This window comes from Protopterus annectens, chromosome 2.part1 (assembly GCF_019279795.1).
Source record: "Protopterus annectens isolate FY-2018-M chromosome 2.part1, PAN1.0, whole genome shotgun sequence".
In the NCBI taxonomy this organism is placed as follows: Eukaryota; Metazoa; Chordata; order Ceratodontiformes; family Protopteridae; genus Protopterus; species Protopterus annectens.
The window spans coordinates 426554106-426569922 of record NC_056729.1 but is presented as its reverse complement, the minus strand read 5'-3'; the positions used below and the strand labels follow the sequence as shown (position 1 = coordinate 426569922).

Here is a 15817-nt window from a genome sequence, read left to right as displayed (position 1 = left end):
ACCATGCGAAGAGGTTTGACAGGTTGGCCAACCTCCGCTTGTCCTACCAGTGCCTCAGCTCTTAGCACGTCAGAAAGCTGCCGTAATTACACTGAAATAGGCACCCAGCAGAAATAACTTTTCAAAAGCTGTAAATGCACTTTATTTGTATTCCTTTTATGAAGTTACAATTTAAAAATGAAAATATAACCCATGTGAGGCATTGGTAAAGAAGTGCTCTACCAAATGTTACCAAAGCTTGGCTCTAGCGAGCATCCTTAGTCGGAAGCAGACGGAAGACAAGGTGCGTTTGTATATGGCACTATGCGGTAATTATGGCGGCTCTCTGTGAGTTACTGACGGATGTGCTTCTTACAACCGCCGGTGTTTAATCTTAGAGTTGCTCGGGGGTCTTGGATTAGCTATTCTGGTGGAGTCTCGCTTGGGACGCGGGGAGTTTAATATTGTTGGAGTCTGGACATGGGCTTGTGGGACAGGATTAAAAAGGAATGGTTCATTATGGGCATCATACTGGTTATTGCTTTAGCTAGGCTGGAGCCATCTGTGGGAGCCAAAGGAGGTGAGTGTTGTGGCATCTTAATAAAGTGTTTATGGATGGTTTTGTCATGTATGTCTTGACAAATGCCATTTGCAGTAGTATGCGATTCTTTTTACAAGGTGATCGTTTACAAATTGTTATTTGGAGGTTGCATTCTTGTTGGTCATAAATGTCCATCGCTAGCTGTTGGCTGCCAGTACCTTTGTGAGTGTTGAGAGAGCCAGGCAGGGACAGTGCATGTTTCACATTTCTGGGCTATTTTGTCATGCACAGGCTAAAAACTAGAACTGTGATAGTTCGCTCTAAAGACCTGGTAGGTTTTGACCGGATACATTAATTTATAATCGAACGGTTTGAACTTGTAATGGTTCTAGTGCTGTGGTTGTGATTAGCACGATGATGTTCCCATACATTAGGTGTCATTTTAGATAAAATAGTCTGTCATTGGAGCATCCTTATGGTTCATTTTGAACAACTTTTGAAGGTGGACAACTCTCCCTGCCAGTCTGACTGACTGTGGGACACACTTGCAGGGTGATGCTTTTTCTAACATCAATGGCTGTGTAAAATCAGAGCCATGTATTTACAGTTGTCTTGTTAATTTGCGAGATAAATGATACATTTCGGTTTAAAGCGGCATATAGAAGAAACGCAGCCTGTTCAAGTTTGACGGGTCACTCCTTATGCTTACTTAGTGACTGCCTGCTTTCTAAGGACAGCAGTTTACTGTTTTACAGCTGTACGCTTGGAGGATTGACACGTTGCACTGCATACAGCTTCCGTGTTGTGGCTGAAAACAGGTTGGCATTTTCTGTGGAAGTTTACTTCAGCATTACAGTGTTACATCCAATTTGTTGGACACTGTAGTACCTGTGCACACTGTGTATGCTTTAGATTGCACACATTGCTAGGTCTCTGGGTGAACAGCACTAACCCCAAGACATTCGCTCACTGACAGAAAAACGTTGGAGCACACGGGAGATGAGTCAATTCATTTTCTTCTGCAAAACTCATTTAAGTTCTATAGTTTTTTTTTTGCAGTAGCATTTATTTGCTAACAACAATAATAATTTATGAGGCAGCATTCTTAAATCAGCAGCTCTCGTTGCTTGACGTGTCTGTATTTTATGTTATCTTTTTGTAAATGATTTAAATAGTGTGTCATAATTTAATATTAATGTGCAATCAGTCTAGGCAGATATGTCACTTATAACAAAATTTCTATAAAACTCTCAGTGGTGAACTTCCAAGATGAAGAACTGGGAAAGGCTAGAAATAATAAGGTGTGTTTCTGTGATGCTAAATAAAATCAAAGCTTCTTTTTAAAAATTACTTGTTACTTCACAATGTTTATAAAGTAATAGTAGCTGTGCTGGGCTGCAGTTTTTGAAATGTGAGATTAGTGCAGAGTAATGTCCAGGATTTAGTGATCTGTCTTCTTTGTTCCAAAAGAAAAAAAAAGTGTGTCTGGAATTAATGGACAAGAACTGCAACATTAACATTTGAAGAGGTCACTGCATGAAGCACCACAGAGTTAAGCTGGCATGTGTTAGGAGACAGCACCTACACACTGATTAAAATATTGCATAAAAACTAGTGGTGGAGCGATATCGAGAAAACAGTGCTGTGCCACTGTAGGACAAGAACAGCACAGCAGCAGCATGCATGGCCAACATGACGGGGTTAGCCAAGGCAGGGTTGCACACTTGAGTCCGTGTGCACTTGTGTGCACACAAACACAATGCAATGACATGTAATTGCAGCTAGCATCCAGCCTGCACAAGAAGGGCAGCACAGCTGAGCATATTGGCCAGAAAGAGAAGCAATGTGAGTTGCACAGCCCAACGGCAGTTTTGCTTATTATAAGTGTGGAGAAAATGGATAGAGAGCTTACTTTCTCCTTCTTCCTGGTTTCCTGAGACAAACACACACACATAACTGTAAATTATTAAAAATGGTTGGAAGGAAGGATAGTATATGTGTCTGTGTGCACGCACATATATTTGTACATTTCACAAAAGAAGGCTAGGTTGGGAAGGTACTGTGGGATGCCTGTGGATGGGATAGAGACAAGGGCCAGTATGCACACACAAGTTGGGGAGGACAGTGCAGGGTCACATGTATACTAAGGGTGAACAGCTGGTGAGGGCTGAACAATGATCATGGAGTAGGGAATGATACACAAGGCAAGGAGCAAACTGAGATGAATACAGGGTGGTCTCCTGGCATGCTTTGCTGGCAGGCTGCCCAAAGAGCAGCCGCCTCAGTTGTTACTTACCTGGGTGGTCAGTTGTATGGGGCAATTACTTCCTTGGTGGTTCACTAGCCAGGACCTGCTAGTTGCATAACTTGTCAAGCCATACTAGACTGCACTTAGTGTTTCTAATGTGGATGTCCACTTGCTGATCCACCTCGGCAATGGCCAGCCTCCACATCTTACACCATGAGACCCTCTATCTACCTTCAGAAAAGGAGCCTTTACCCCTCCCCTCAAGAGGTATGGTCACCAGTCACTTCTCCAAGTCATCTCCAACAGCAAAACTTTACACCTCCCCTTGGTCCCAAGAGATAGAATTGACAGATCCTGGCAACCCTGTGCCATATGTAAAAGCTGGTGGAGACTTAGTTGACCCATTCCTGTCCTCCTCCTTTTCCACAGTGGACTTGTAGATGGATGTCAGAATAGGGGTAGAAAAATCATCAGACACACACATGATAAAAACACCAGTGCAGATGTGAACTGTTTTGCCACACAACAAACAGACCCCACCAGCCATATTCAGTCTACACTCCTCTTCTGCCGTAAGACAGAACAGATATTAAGTCTATGTGTACAGCACTTACTATAGTAGAAGACAGCGGTACAGTAAAAAAAATAAATCAACAAACTATAGAATGCTTTCAGTTAATTTCTTGTGCCTTGTCCTGGATCTCTGCCTCCTCTGGGTAATTCAGGTCAAAGTGGGATTACTTCAGTTTACTGTAATGATGCCAGCATTGCCCAGCAAAGTAGGTGATGCCAGTGGCATTGCTCAACATTTATGACAGCTGCCAGGTATCTGCTTTATTCAAAGGGCCAACATAGTGGACCCGCACAAAACCAAGAACCAACAGAAAACTTGTCAGAAATAAAAAAAAAAACGCTGACAGTCCTGTACTCGAAAAACTTTTATTTGGGAAACCATAACAGTTAAGTGCTTTCATCAGCAACCACAAGCTGACTTCATCGGAATGCACAGTCTTCTATTCAACTCAGTCCCAGGAAATGAACTGCAAAACAGGTACAGATAGCTGTAACTCAAACACTCTCTAGTTGAAGTTGAGACCATTCCAGTTAGAAATAGTCAATTTAATCTGCATATCTGGAAGACCAATGTGATACTTTTAAAGAATCCCTAGTATTGCATTAAGCATTTCTTTTTCAACTTATATTTGCATGTAAAGCTGAGACAGGCATTTCATGCTGCCCTCTACATTCAAACCGCCTTGTTTAATAGCTAAAATAATACTAATAATACAAAATAGGTGATGCCAGTGGCATTGCTCAACATTTATGACAGCTAATGCCAGGCATCCACTTTATTCAAAGGGCCAACACAGTGGACCCACAGTTGCTCCCTAAAGTACTTTTGCAGGATGAACAGAAAACTCATGTTTTTACAGTCATACCATATCCTACATTCCCACTTTTTTAAAGTAGCCATGGCCTGTTGGTCCTCTCAAGGAGCAAAATGGTAGCTATATGCATATGGTTGAACATTCATGAATCATGTGTTATGAAACAAACTGCAGTGCTGTGGAGGAACTCATGTTCTCAGTTTTTTTTGTATTAGGAGAGAATACTATTTCTGTGCTGAACTACAACTGTGCAGTTTTTTCTGCTTTGTAGACACAGAGGAGTGCACAATGAAAGATATTCAGAAAAAAACAGTGCTAAATGGTTTCATTAGTATAATCAGTGTGTTAATTACCTCTCCTTGGCATAATGTAAAGTACTGTAGCTATCTTGCTCAACAATGATTTCAGGAATTGGAGAGGAAAACTATGACTCCTGTCTCCTGTACATGGCAGGCTTTGGCTGTGGTGCCAGGCCGGTATTCTGAGGGTCATGCTGTGTTGTATGTTTTAAATGGGACCTATGAAGGGATTTACTCTGAGGACTACAGGCAGGGGCACATGCTGGGAGTTTCAGAGGTGTCCCGCTTTGCATTTGATGCTGGGGCATTCAGCATGTCTGCACAAGGAGCATGCAGGGCACTGGCATACTTACATGGGACATTTTTGTGTGCCTGTGTTGGGGAGGAGGATGTCCTTTCCCAGAGATGGCCCTGTAGTGGCACTCTTACCCCTTTTATGGAAGGTGTGATCCCTGATTTCCCAGTCTGTCACAGTAGCAGCAGTAGCCAGTTAGTGCCTTTACATCTACTGGCTGTATGTCACATTGCTCTTTTGCAATCAAAAGTTTGTTCCCCCAGCTGTGCAGCTGCTGGTGCCTATGTCCTCCCCTCATGTAGTTTATATGGGTATGTTGATGTCTGAAGTACAGTGATGGGAATCAGTGCATTGCCATGCATGTGATGGGTACAGCAATCCTAGTATGGTTTCTGTGCTTGGCACTAGGAAGGGTGTTGTACTACTGCTGTTTCTGTCAGAGCTTCTGTCATGTATGACATAAATCTAGGTGCACAGTGTCACTTAACACAGCTGTGCAGAGCAGAGTTTTTTATATGTCTGTATCCCCTGTATTTGGATATTCCATAGGGCTCACTTGCATGGGGTTTCTCATTTTATTTTCCTTTGTACATGCTGCATGGCATGCAGGTTTTAATGTTGCAAGGTCACTTTACCTGCTTCTCTGATTCACCTATATAAGTGGCATGTCCAGTTTCTGAGCTAAAGCTTCATATTGTGTTAACTGTCTGAATCCGTGTGTGAATCCGTGTGTGTGTGTGTGTGTGTGTGTGTGTGTGTGTGTGTGTGTGCGCGCGCAGTTTTTTATACCATGTCTTTTTTTGTATTGCAGTTGATCTTGGCATGTTAGACTTTGAGACTAATGAAAGTTAAAAGTTTGGATGTTTTAATTTTAAACATAAATAATAATGCGATATTTTAATTACCATATTGTTTCAGGTTTATAGCACATATTTAGTGATTTGCTAATTTGTATTCATTTGCTAACAAGGTAAACCCACTAGGTACAAGTCTGTTTTATGGAGTGACTTGGGAGCACTGTCTGGTTAAGCAACTTCTTACAGTTTCTCATTAGGCAAAGGGAGGCAAAGGGGATCAGACCTTGAGCTACTTGATGGACTTCAGCAGCCCATAACTTAATCTTTTGTGGTAAACTGTCAGACTTGGCGTTTCCTTTTTGCCTTTCTGATTATGTCTGGAAAATGAGAAGGATTGTTTTTAAGTGTTTGTTATAGTTTTATTTGTATTTATTTATTTTGCTTGCATTTTATGTGCTGCTTCCTTCTTGTTTTAATTGTGAAAAAATGATATATACTGACTAAGTAAGGCAAAAAGTTGTTTTACACATTCATCTTAAAAAAATATAATTTTTTTCTACTTTTAAATTGACTGACATTGATCTAGAGGCAAATAACGCAGCAAACTGTAATTTTAGACCACTTGAGGTGGCTTTAATATCTTTAGCTAGCATATTACTTTACAAAGTGTATACAGATTTTCAGGTAGCACCGGTTTAAAAGATGTTCACAAGATGAATCGGTTTGGTGACAAATCTAAGAACCGAAAAACATAATGTATATAACACTGATACACCCCTTCCATCATTTTTCTGACTGACTGTATCCCTGTTGCCTTTATTTAATTTGGTTTATGTGGTAGTATTTATGTATGCTTTATTACTATTTCAATATGCATTTGTATTTGTACAGTGTATTACTTTTGTGTACTATATGTCTAAATATAAATCTTGGGCTAGACTGACTAACTTTGTTTTTTTTTCCATCTGTTGTTATGGTGAATGTTGCTTTTCTCTGCATGTATACTTCCTACACCTCCTTGCATAGCATCATTTTCCATTTGTGACATTTATGGTTTCAGTTTCACTTTCAGGTGGGAGTTATTTTTTTACCTTTTTGGGTAATTGTTAGTATGGAAGTAGTAATGTCTCCCATCATTTTTCTTAAATTCATCTGTCTTTTTCCCTATTGTCTTCATTTAATTTGGTTGTGTGGCCATTTTGATGTATGCTTTATTTTATATTTTAATATGCATTTCTGTTTCTGCAGTGTACTACTTTTGTGTACCGTATGTTTAAATATACGTCTTATGCTAGAGTGACTGACTTTCTGCCATCTGTTTTTATGAGGACTTTTGCATTTCTTTGCATGTATACTTCCTACGCCTTCCCGCGTAGCATCATTTTCTGTTTGTAAATTTATGGTTTCCCTTTCAGTTTCATGTGGGAGTTATTGAAGTGAAACTTATTTAGTTATGGAAGTGTGAGTTTGGAGTGAAATGGAAGTGAGACTCCGCCAGATGATGGCACTGTTCGGTGCCCGACTGTTACCGAACCATGAGTGCACTGAAATATGCCCACCTTTACAGATCCTAGGCTAGTCCTATATAAATAAAGTGCTATTGATCATATTTTTCAGTTATATGTTCTGAGTAATACACATTTTTGTTAAACAAACAAATATACTCGTTGGAGTCACTTCCAAAAATCTGTTGTCTTTCCCCAAAACGTTAACTCAAAATTTGTTGTCCTGAGGTAAAAAAAGCACTGTCCTTGATTTGGACATTCAAGGGAAAACTTGTTGAAATGTGCACATTTAAACTATATGACCTGCATAAAGCCATTATGTTGCCTGAAATTCTATATGCTCTTTTTCACGTGCACACACAAACATATATAGATGGAGACACACACACACACACACACACACACACACACACACACACACACACACACACACACACACACACACACAAACTTAAACCACATAACATAAAACCTGTCTTGCCATTTTGAATGACGCATCCTTTCCTAACAGGTACAAATGAAAAAAAAATGCCACTTTCTTTCAGATTTGTTTTGTTTTGCAAGGTACAAAATGAAATTGCCTGATGTGGACCTGTTATTACATTATTATAAAACAAATGGTTCAAAATGATTTTATAACAACAAATGTATGCAAACGATCACCATTGTTTTATGCACTATTGCAGATAAAGCCCATACTTGTGCCAATTGACCCCACAACACGCATACACTTACATAAAATGGATATTATTTTTTAACTAAACACACGTGTACTGACAACCATACAAGCTCACACAGAAGTCATATCTTTTTCTCTGTAGTAGATCTGAAAAGTAATAGTAGCATTGCACTGAAACAGTATCTTTAAGAAACAAAATTAATATCTCAACAAACATGAGAGAGGTGATACTTTCAGTATGGTACACTTTGTCACTCAATTCTTTCATGGTTACCCTTAATGAGACAATTAAATGATTTTGATATGCTTCATTAATTTCAGTTATTCCCAAAACAGGTGAAGTGGTCTAGGATGGAATCACCTGAAATAGTAATTGCCTCACTGCGGAATTCAGCTTGACTGACATTACCAGGTTTTCAGTGTGTTGTTTTTCATCATTTGCATCCCTATACCTGTGTATGTATTACTTGATTCTTTATCCTAAAAAGGAAAAATATATGGTAATTCTGAAATTAAAAAATAATGGGAAACGCTGTAAATATTGTCGATTTATGAATTCCTTTTCTGCATTTTAACACTTTCAAATTGGGTTCAATACACATAATTGTAAATGCATTAATTTTATTCTGAAGACTTTATATTAAGCATTAGATTTCTAAGGACCCGAAAAATAACATTTACAGGTAAGAATAATTCAAGTCAGTTTTTATCATAAATGCATGCCATGTAGTAAGAATGATAGTAGATTGCTCAAACGCAGTTCATTTAAGCCGGTTCCTCAACAAATGCATAACCCTAACATTGTTATCAGAGGCAGCACTTAGATGACGTTGGATCATATAACATACCATAGGGTATCATTGCCTGCTGTCTGCCCTTATAAATACCTATGGGCTACTGGAAAGGCTTGTTCCAAAACAGTTTCTCACTTCACAGGCTTTCACTCGTCAGGTTTTTCTGCTTTTGGAAATGTATCTTGATTCCGTTCTCCTTTTCTGTATAAGTTATTAGCTCAAAAACTTGTGAAAGAGTTTGTGTCCATTTATAATAATAATACTAATAAAGTATATCATGCAGTCCTGTTGTTTTTAACTATCTTAAAATTAAAAGAAGGGTTGTTGTGTGTCTGCCTGTAAGAGTGCAAAGCCCAGCTTCATGGCATCCATGTACCTTAAAGATTAAGTGCATTTATTTATTTATTTTACTGGTGCTCACGGGTACTTTTCCTTAATGGTGCAGAGTGACATCATAGGGTTATCTTATCCACTTCCACCAGAGTATTCTGCCTTCTTAAAGGAAATGTGATTCCTGTGTTGCTGCTTCTATCTGGAGAAAAAGAAAGTGGAACATACCATTCCAAGTTCCTTTTGATATCCTTAAATATATTCAGCCAATTAAAGGGGGCACTGCTCTTGATTTATGATACCTTTACATAGGGCATATTGCAGTATAAATTCTCTTTGCTCCCATGCTCTGAGTATGCATTCCCTGAATACAAAGGTTTCACTTCTACTGTGTGTGGCCACCACGCACATTTTTTTTTTTTACCTTTTTGGGTGCCTGTTAATGCTTTTGATCAGTTAAAGTAAAACTCCCATCATTGGCTTTCTTCTGCATTTGAATGCATATGTTTAATTTAGTTTTAAAGTTAGAAGGACTGAGTTTTTTTGCATATATCTTATTCCTGTCTGCAAATGGTGATTATTTTATGCAGCTTTGAATACCTTTTAATATCCTTTATTAGGTAGTGTACTTAAATTAGAGTTTCTAGTGTTTTAGTACTGCAAAATGCATGTTTAATTTCTGATGGAATCACAATTCTGTTTTGCTTTATGTATTTGTTTATACAGATGTGCTGATGTATTTCAGATGAGGTGTATATTGTTGTTTGCTTTCAACTTTTGATTCTCTGTTTTTGATGGTTGTTTCATGCTAAATGATGATTTGAAGATGGTAGTTCGGTTAATCTGAACTTCAGTAGATCGCCACTAAAAACATTAACAATAAAAGGTCAGAAAAAAGAACATGTTCTGAGGGAGGGACCCTTATCATGCAAAATAAATCATGCCCCCACACCCCCTAAGTATATGTTAACACTGAGATCACAATCTCCAAGGAAGGGGCATATTCCCTAACATCAGACATTGTCAGTCTCTCACACCTTTCAGCTGTCTGTTTTGGTGATCAAAATGTGTCGACAAAACATAGGTAGACATTTTGAGTTTCATTTAATAAAAACACTCCAACATATATAGTGTCTGTGTGTAACAGATAAATAAAAAAGTGTGTGTGTGTATGTATGTATGTATGTATGTATGTATGTATGTAAATGTATATAAGGATCAAATGGTGGAAAGTGAAAAAGGGTAATTGTGAGGTGGAGTTCAGGGAAGAGTTAAGACAGGCACTGGGTGGCAGTGAAGAGTTACCAAATAGCTGGGTAACTACAGCAGAGCTAGTAAGGGAAATGGCTAGAAAGGTGCTTTGTATGACATCTGGACAGAGGAAGGACAACAAGGAGACATATTGGTGTATGAGGAAGTACAGGAGAGTATACAGAGAAAGAGGTTGGCAAAGAAGAAGTGGGATTGTCAGAGAAATGAAGAAAGTAGACAGGAGTATAAGGAGATGAGGTGCATGGCAAACAGAGAGGTGGCAAAGGCTAAGGATAAGGCATATGAAGAGTTATGAAAGGTTGGACACTAAGGAGGAAGAAAAGGACCTGTACTGATTGGCTAGACAGGGGGACCGAGCTAGGAAAGATGTGCAGCAGGTAAAGGTGATAAAGGATAATGAGGGAAACATATTTACAAGCGAGGAGAGTGTGTTAAGCAGATGGAAAGAGTACTTTGAGGGGTTGATGAAAGAAGAGAATGAAAGGGAGAGAAGGTTGGATGATGTGGGGATAGTAAATCATGAAGTACAATGGATTAGCAAGGAGGAAATAAGGATGGCTATGAAGAGGATGAAGAATGGAAAGGCTGTTGGTCCAGATGACATACCTGTGGAAGCATGGAGGTGTTTAGGTGAAATGGCAGTGGAGTTTTTAACCAGCTTGTTTAATGAAATCTTGGAAAGTGAGAGGATGCCTGAGGAATGGAGAAAGTGTTTTGGTACCGATTTTTTAAGAATAAGGGTGATGTGCAGAGCTGTAGTAACTACAGAGGGATTAACAGCATAAAAACAGTGGAAGCGAGGTTAAGAAGGGACGTAATGATTAGTGAGCAGCAGTATGGTTTCATGCCGGGAAAGAGCACTACAGATGCGATCTTTGCTCTGAGAATGTTGATGAAGTACAGAGAAGGTCAGAAGGAGTTGCATTGTGTTTTTGTAGACTTAGAGAAAGCATATGACAGGGTGCTCAGAGAGGAGTTGTGGTATTGTATGAGGAAGTCGGAAGTGTCAGAGAAGTATGTAGGAGTGGTACAGGATATGTACAAGGGTAGTGTGACAGAGGTGAGGTCTGCAGTGGGAGTGACGGATGCGTTTAAGGTGGAGGTGGGATTACATCAAGGATCAGCTTTGAGCCCTTATATGTTTGTGTGTGTTTGTGTGTATGCAAGGGAGCCCGCAGGATTTTTTGCAGGGGGGTGCAAACCCAAGCCCCGCCCATGCAGCCCCACCCCCTCTGCTGCCCCACCCAATCAGCCCACCCAGCCATTCCAGTGTCCCATTACTTGGCTATTTCTCCCCATTTGTCATAGACACTGTTCAAATCTCTCAGTGTGCATACTGTTTTATGCTTTACTTCTACAATGATTACAGATATCTGGATTTCATTTACAACTTTTATTTCAAATTTTATAGCACAAACACTGATAGACATTTACTAAACCTAAACAAAGCAATAGTCTTACAATGAAAACAAACAGCATTAAAACTTCTCTACCTTTGAAACCCACATTCACCGAACATGCATCTGGCCAGTGGCAGGGTAAGTTTACCTTTGGCCTGTTTCCAAATCATAGGCACCTTGCACACATTTTTAGAACCATGCAAAAGTTATTTGATTCACCTTCCTGACTGTATTAATTATACTACATAATAATTGAATTGTATCCCTTGTATAATACAGCACCACTTGTTTTAGAGTGTGTTTTAAATTTATAGTTCTGAGCATTTTTCCTTTAAGCAATGAAACAAATCATATGAACCAATAATGACAGCCTGCCCAATTCAGAACATTTCAACCATAAAGGGCCAGTCCAACGTCTGTCATACAATCCACCAATATCAATCAATATGCAGAATCTCTGCAGAAGTAAAAGTCATCTGAATAATTCCACATTAAAGAGATCTGAAACCAATGAAGAGGTTGTTGCTAGAAAAAACTTTATATTTCAGTGTTTCATTTACAAATTCAGTGCCTGTTGCCCTTGAAGAATACATTGCCTGTGCTACATTAAAATAAATGGTAAGTTGGTATATTGCAATAGGGAATGGGTGGCAGGCTGAAAAACAGGTTCATAGTTATTAGGTGTCGCATCCAAAGGAGGACATACTAAGAACAGCAGTACCATACCCCCCTTAAAATACAAATGTACATGCTGTATGAATAGAACATACAGCCCTTTGCATCAAGATGCTACCTACTGTCCTAACACTGCTTTAAAATTCTATACCACAATAATGATACCATTTGCTAAACAAAACAGTTGCACATTTTAAGCAGACTTAGCATGAGCAGCAGTAACCTTTGCTTCCCTTAAAGCTCGCAATTCCTTGAAAATGCACTTGAAAATAAATTCCACCTGTTGGATCTAACTAGGGCATTTCTCTCTCTCTCTCTGAATCTGTCACACACACCTCAACTTCTTAGTGCAAGAAATACATAAATAGATTTTTTTTCAAAGTTACAACAACTTTAAACTCTGTGTGACCATGGTGTGTGTTTGTTTTTGACAGAAAGGTATAAAGGAACTCATGGCTATGTATATAGTTGAATCTCTCTGTACTGAAGTACTCCCTACCATGATGCTGCTTTAATAAGTAGTGTTTTGCATTCAGAAACTGTTACAGTTTTTATACTGAATTTTATAGCTACATGAATTAGAAAATAACCAATTTCCTTTTCAGAGCCTAAGCTAAAAAGTCCACTCCTTACAAGCACTGCTTCCCCTGGAAAACATCTATATATGCATCATCACAGAGACCTAGTTCAAGACCAATGACAGCACTCCTTTAATGCAGGATTTCAATACCTGCCACAAGTTCAGGCCTACCACCTTAGATGAAAGGGTGATGGTGTCTACATATTCTTAAAGAACAATTCATCTCCAGACTTGCTAGGTGAGAAAATGACGTGGAATTCCTCTACATGCAACATAGCATTAACAAAACAACTTATTGTGTCATACCTAACTCTCTATGTACCCCATCAGTCCATATCTCCTACCTAACTAATATGGTGTCCCTATGCATTAAGCCAACACCATTATTCTAGGAGACTTCAATCACATTTTCTTCCAAAATTGCCATTTTGAGGAGGGATTATTAGGGGAGATCAACATTTTGAGCCAAAATTGGGGACAATGGAGAGGTTTGGATATTCCTAATTCTACAAAGCGGTTTGCACATACCTCTCAACCTCTTAATGCAGGAATTCTGGACAAGGCCAAATATTGGGGGAACATACAAACACTACTAAAAATTGTTCTTGTATAAATTTAAGACAAGTGATAGAATAGCAGGTCTTGCATTAGCATACATTTTTCTGAAGGTTATGACATCTGAAACTCAATGTCTGTCATTTAGTGACTTCATTCCTAAATTATTTGCTAGAAAATCACAAATTGTATGAGGAACAAACCAAAAATAAGAAGCAAATATCTATTCATTCTGCAAAAATATGGACAACTGAGAGGTATAGTTCAACCGGGGCTGCCTGAGATTGCTACCCCCCCCTCACAAAATCATGGTCGAATGGAGCCTCCCCCCTGCAGCCATTCCAGTGTCGCATTCCTTGGTTATTTTGCCCCATTTACCATAAGCACTGTAATGTGCATACTGCTTTACTTCTGCGATGATTTAGATTTCATTTGAAAGTTTTATTTTGCATTTTACAGCACAAACCCTAATAGATATCTGTTAAACAAAGCAATGCAGTCTCACAATGAAAATAGACTTGAAATTAAAACTTCTCTGCCTTTGAAACTCACATGCATTGAAACAGCATTGAAACCCACATTCAAAGAAAATACATTTTGCCAGTGGCAGATAAAGGTTAACTTTGGGCTATTTTCAAAATCGTAGGCCCCTTGAACATGAAACATACACATGCTCTTTGATGCACCTTCCCGACTGCATTACATTATATTCCTTGTACAATATAGTACAGTTGTTAGAGGGCATTTTAAATTTATTGTTTTGAGCATTTTTCCAGTAAACAATGAAACAAAATGCATACACCAAATGACAAAACTGCCCAGTTCAGAACATTTCCATCATAAAAAGTCTACTCAGCCTTCTATAGTCCACCAGTATCAGTAAATATGCACAATCTCTGTAGTAGTAAAATCCACATTAAAGAAATCTGTAACTAATGAAGAGGTTGCTGCTAGCAAACAACTTTATATGTCATTGTTTCATCTACAATAAAGTGCTTGTTGCCCTTGAAGAATAAATCGCTTATGTTGCATGCATTAAAAAAATGATAAGCTAGTAATACCACAATAGGGAATGGATAGCAAACTGATAACAGGTTCATAGTTACTAGGTATCTTTGCCAAAAAGGACTGCAGCTTCCACCCCTTTTATAACACAGTACAGTATCAGCAATGCATCTATCTACTGTGGGAGTAGAACCCACAACCTTGAGCATCAAAAGCAAGTACACTAGCTGTTGTGCTATTAACAATGCAAGCAGACTAAGCATAAGCAGCACTAAACTTTTGTTCCCCTGCAGCTCTCAGCTCCTTGTAAAATGTACTTGACACTCAGCTGTATCTCTGAACTTTGCAGCACAAGAAATCTGGAAAAGCCAAAATGTATGGGGGGGGGGGGTAAAAGGCCAAAAACCAGGGACACATTTTAAACATTGCTTGTATAATGTTGGAAAGTTGCTAGAATAAATTGCTGCGTTACCACCATACATTTCACTGCCACGTCTTGAACCCAGGGGACCCTGTGCAAAACAGAGCAACAAAAGGCCAAAAACCAGGGACACATTTTAAACATTGCTTGTATAATGTTGGAAAGTTGCTAGAATAAATTGCTGCGTTACCACCATACATTTCACTGCCACGTCTTGAACCCAGGGGACCCTGTGCAAAACAGAGCAACATACCACTATGCCAAATAAGCTGTTTTGTGAAAGAGGAAGACGGAAACTTAAATGGCTACCATCTAGTGAATTCAGTTCTCACCATAGCACAGCTGTCAACCTCTTAGCACAAAACACCTGAACAAAGCCAATAATGGGTGAATACAGCCCCCAAACATTCAGTGAATTCAATTCTCACCATACCTCTCATCAGCCTCTTAGAAAAAAACAACCGGACAAAGCTAGTAATGGGGGAAAATAGCCCCCTGCCCCCAAACATATTCAGTTCTTACCATAGCTCTCAACCTTAGCACAAAACCTGGATGAAGCCAATAATGGGGGAATACAGTCCCAAAAATAGGGACAAATTTCAAATAACCATCTTATACACTTAGAAAATTGCTAGAATAAAAGCTTTTGTGCTACCATGCACTTTCTGAAGAATATGAAGTCTGATATTCAAATGCGTGTCATTTTTAACATTTGTTAACCAGGAACGTCTGACTTGGAACAAAAGCTAACTTTTAGTAGGTAAGGCACCCCAGCCAAGAATCAAACCAAAGAACATGTAGCTGTCAGGCAACACTGCTACCACTGCATCAATGCACTACTGGCTTTGCAAGGGCACAAAAATACATAAACCACAGATTTTATGAAGAACAGAAGCAACCGAGGTCAACAGTCTTTTCATATGGTAATCCATTAGCAGGAATTAAACATTAAAATGCCACCATTTAATGTCAACGGCAATTAAAAGACTGCCAACTTACATATTCTTTTTCAGATATCTGTGGATGAACATGAAGACATTGTGTACCATCTCAT

General features: G+C 39.0%; 1 protein-coding gene across 1 annotated transcript in view; it reads left to right on the top strand.

Annotated features, from left to right (window-relative positions):
• Window positions 1-333: 333 nt before the first annotated feature.
• SLC10A7 (solute carrier family 10 member 7) overlaps window positions 334-15817 on the top strand; it is a gene marked incomplete in the record, with an annotated part of 2703821 nt that continues 2688337 nt past the window's right edge. Inside the window, 1 exon segment of the mRNA XM_044062239.1 lies at window positions 334-559. Within this exon segment, the coding sequence (XP_043918174.1) occupies window positions 460-559 (100 nt within the window).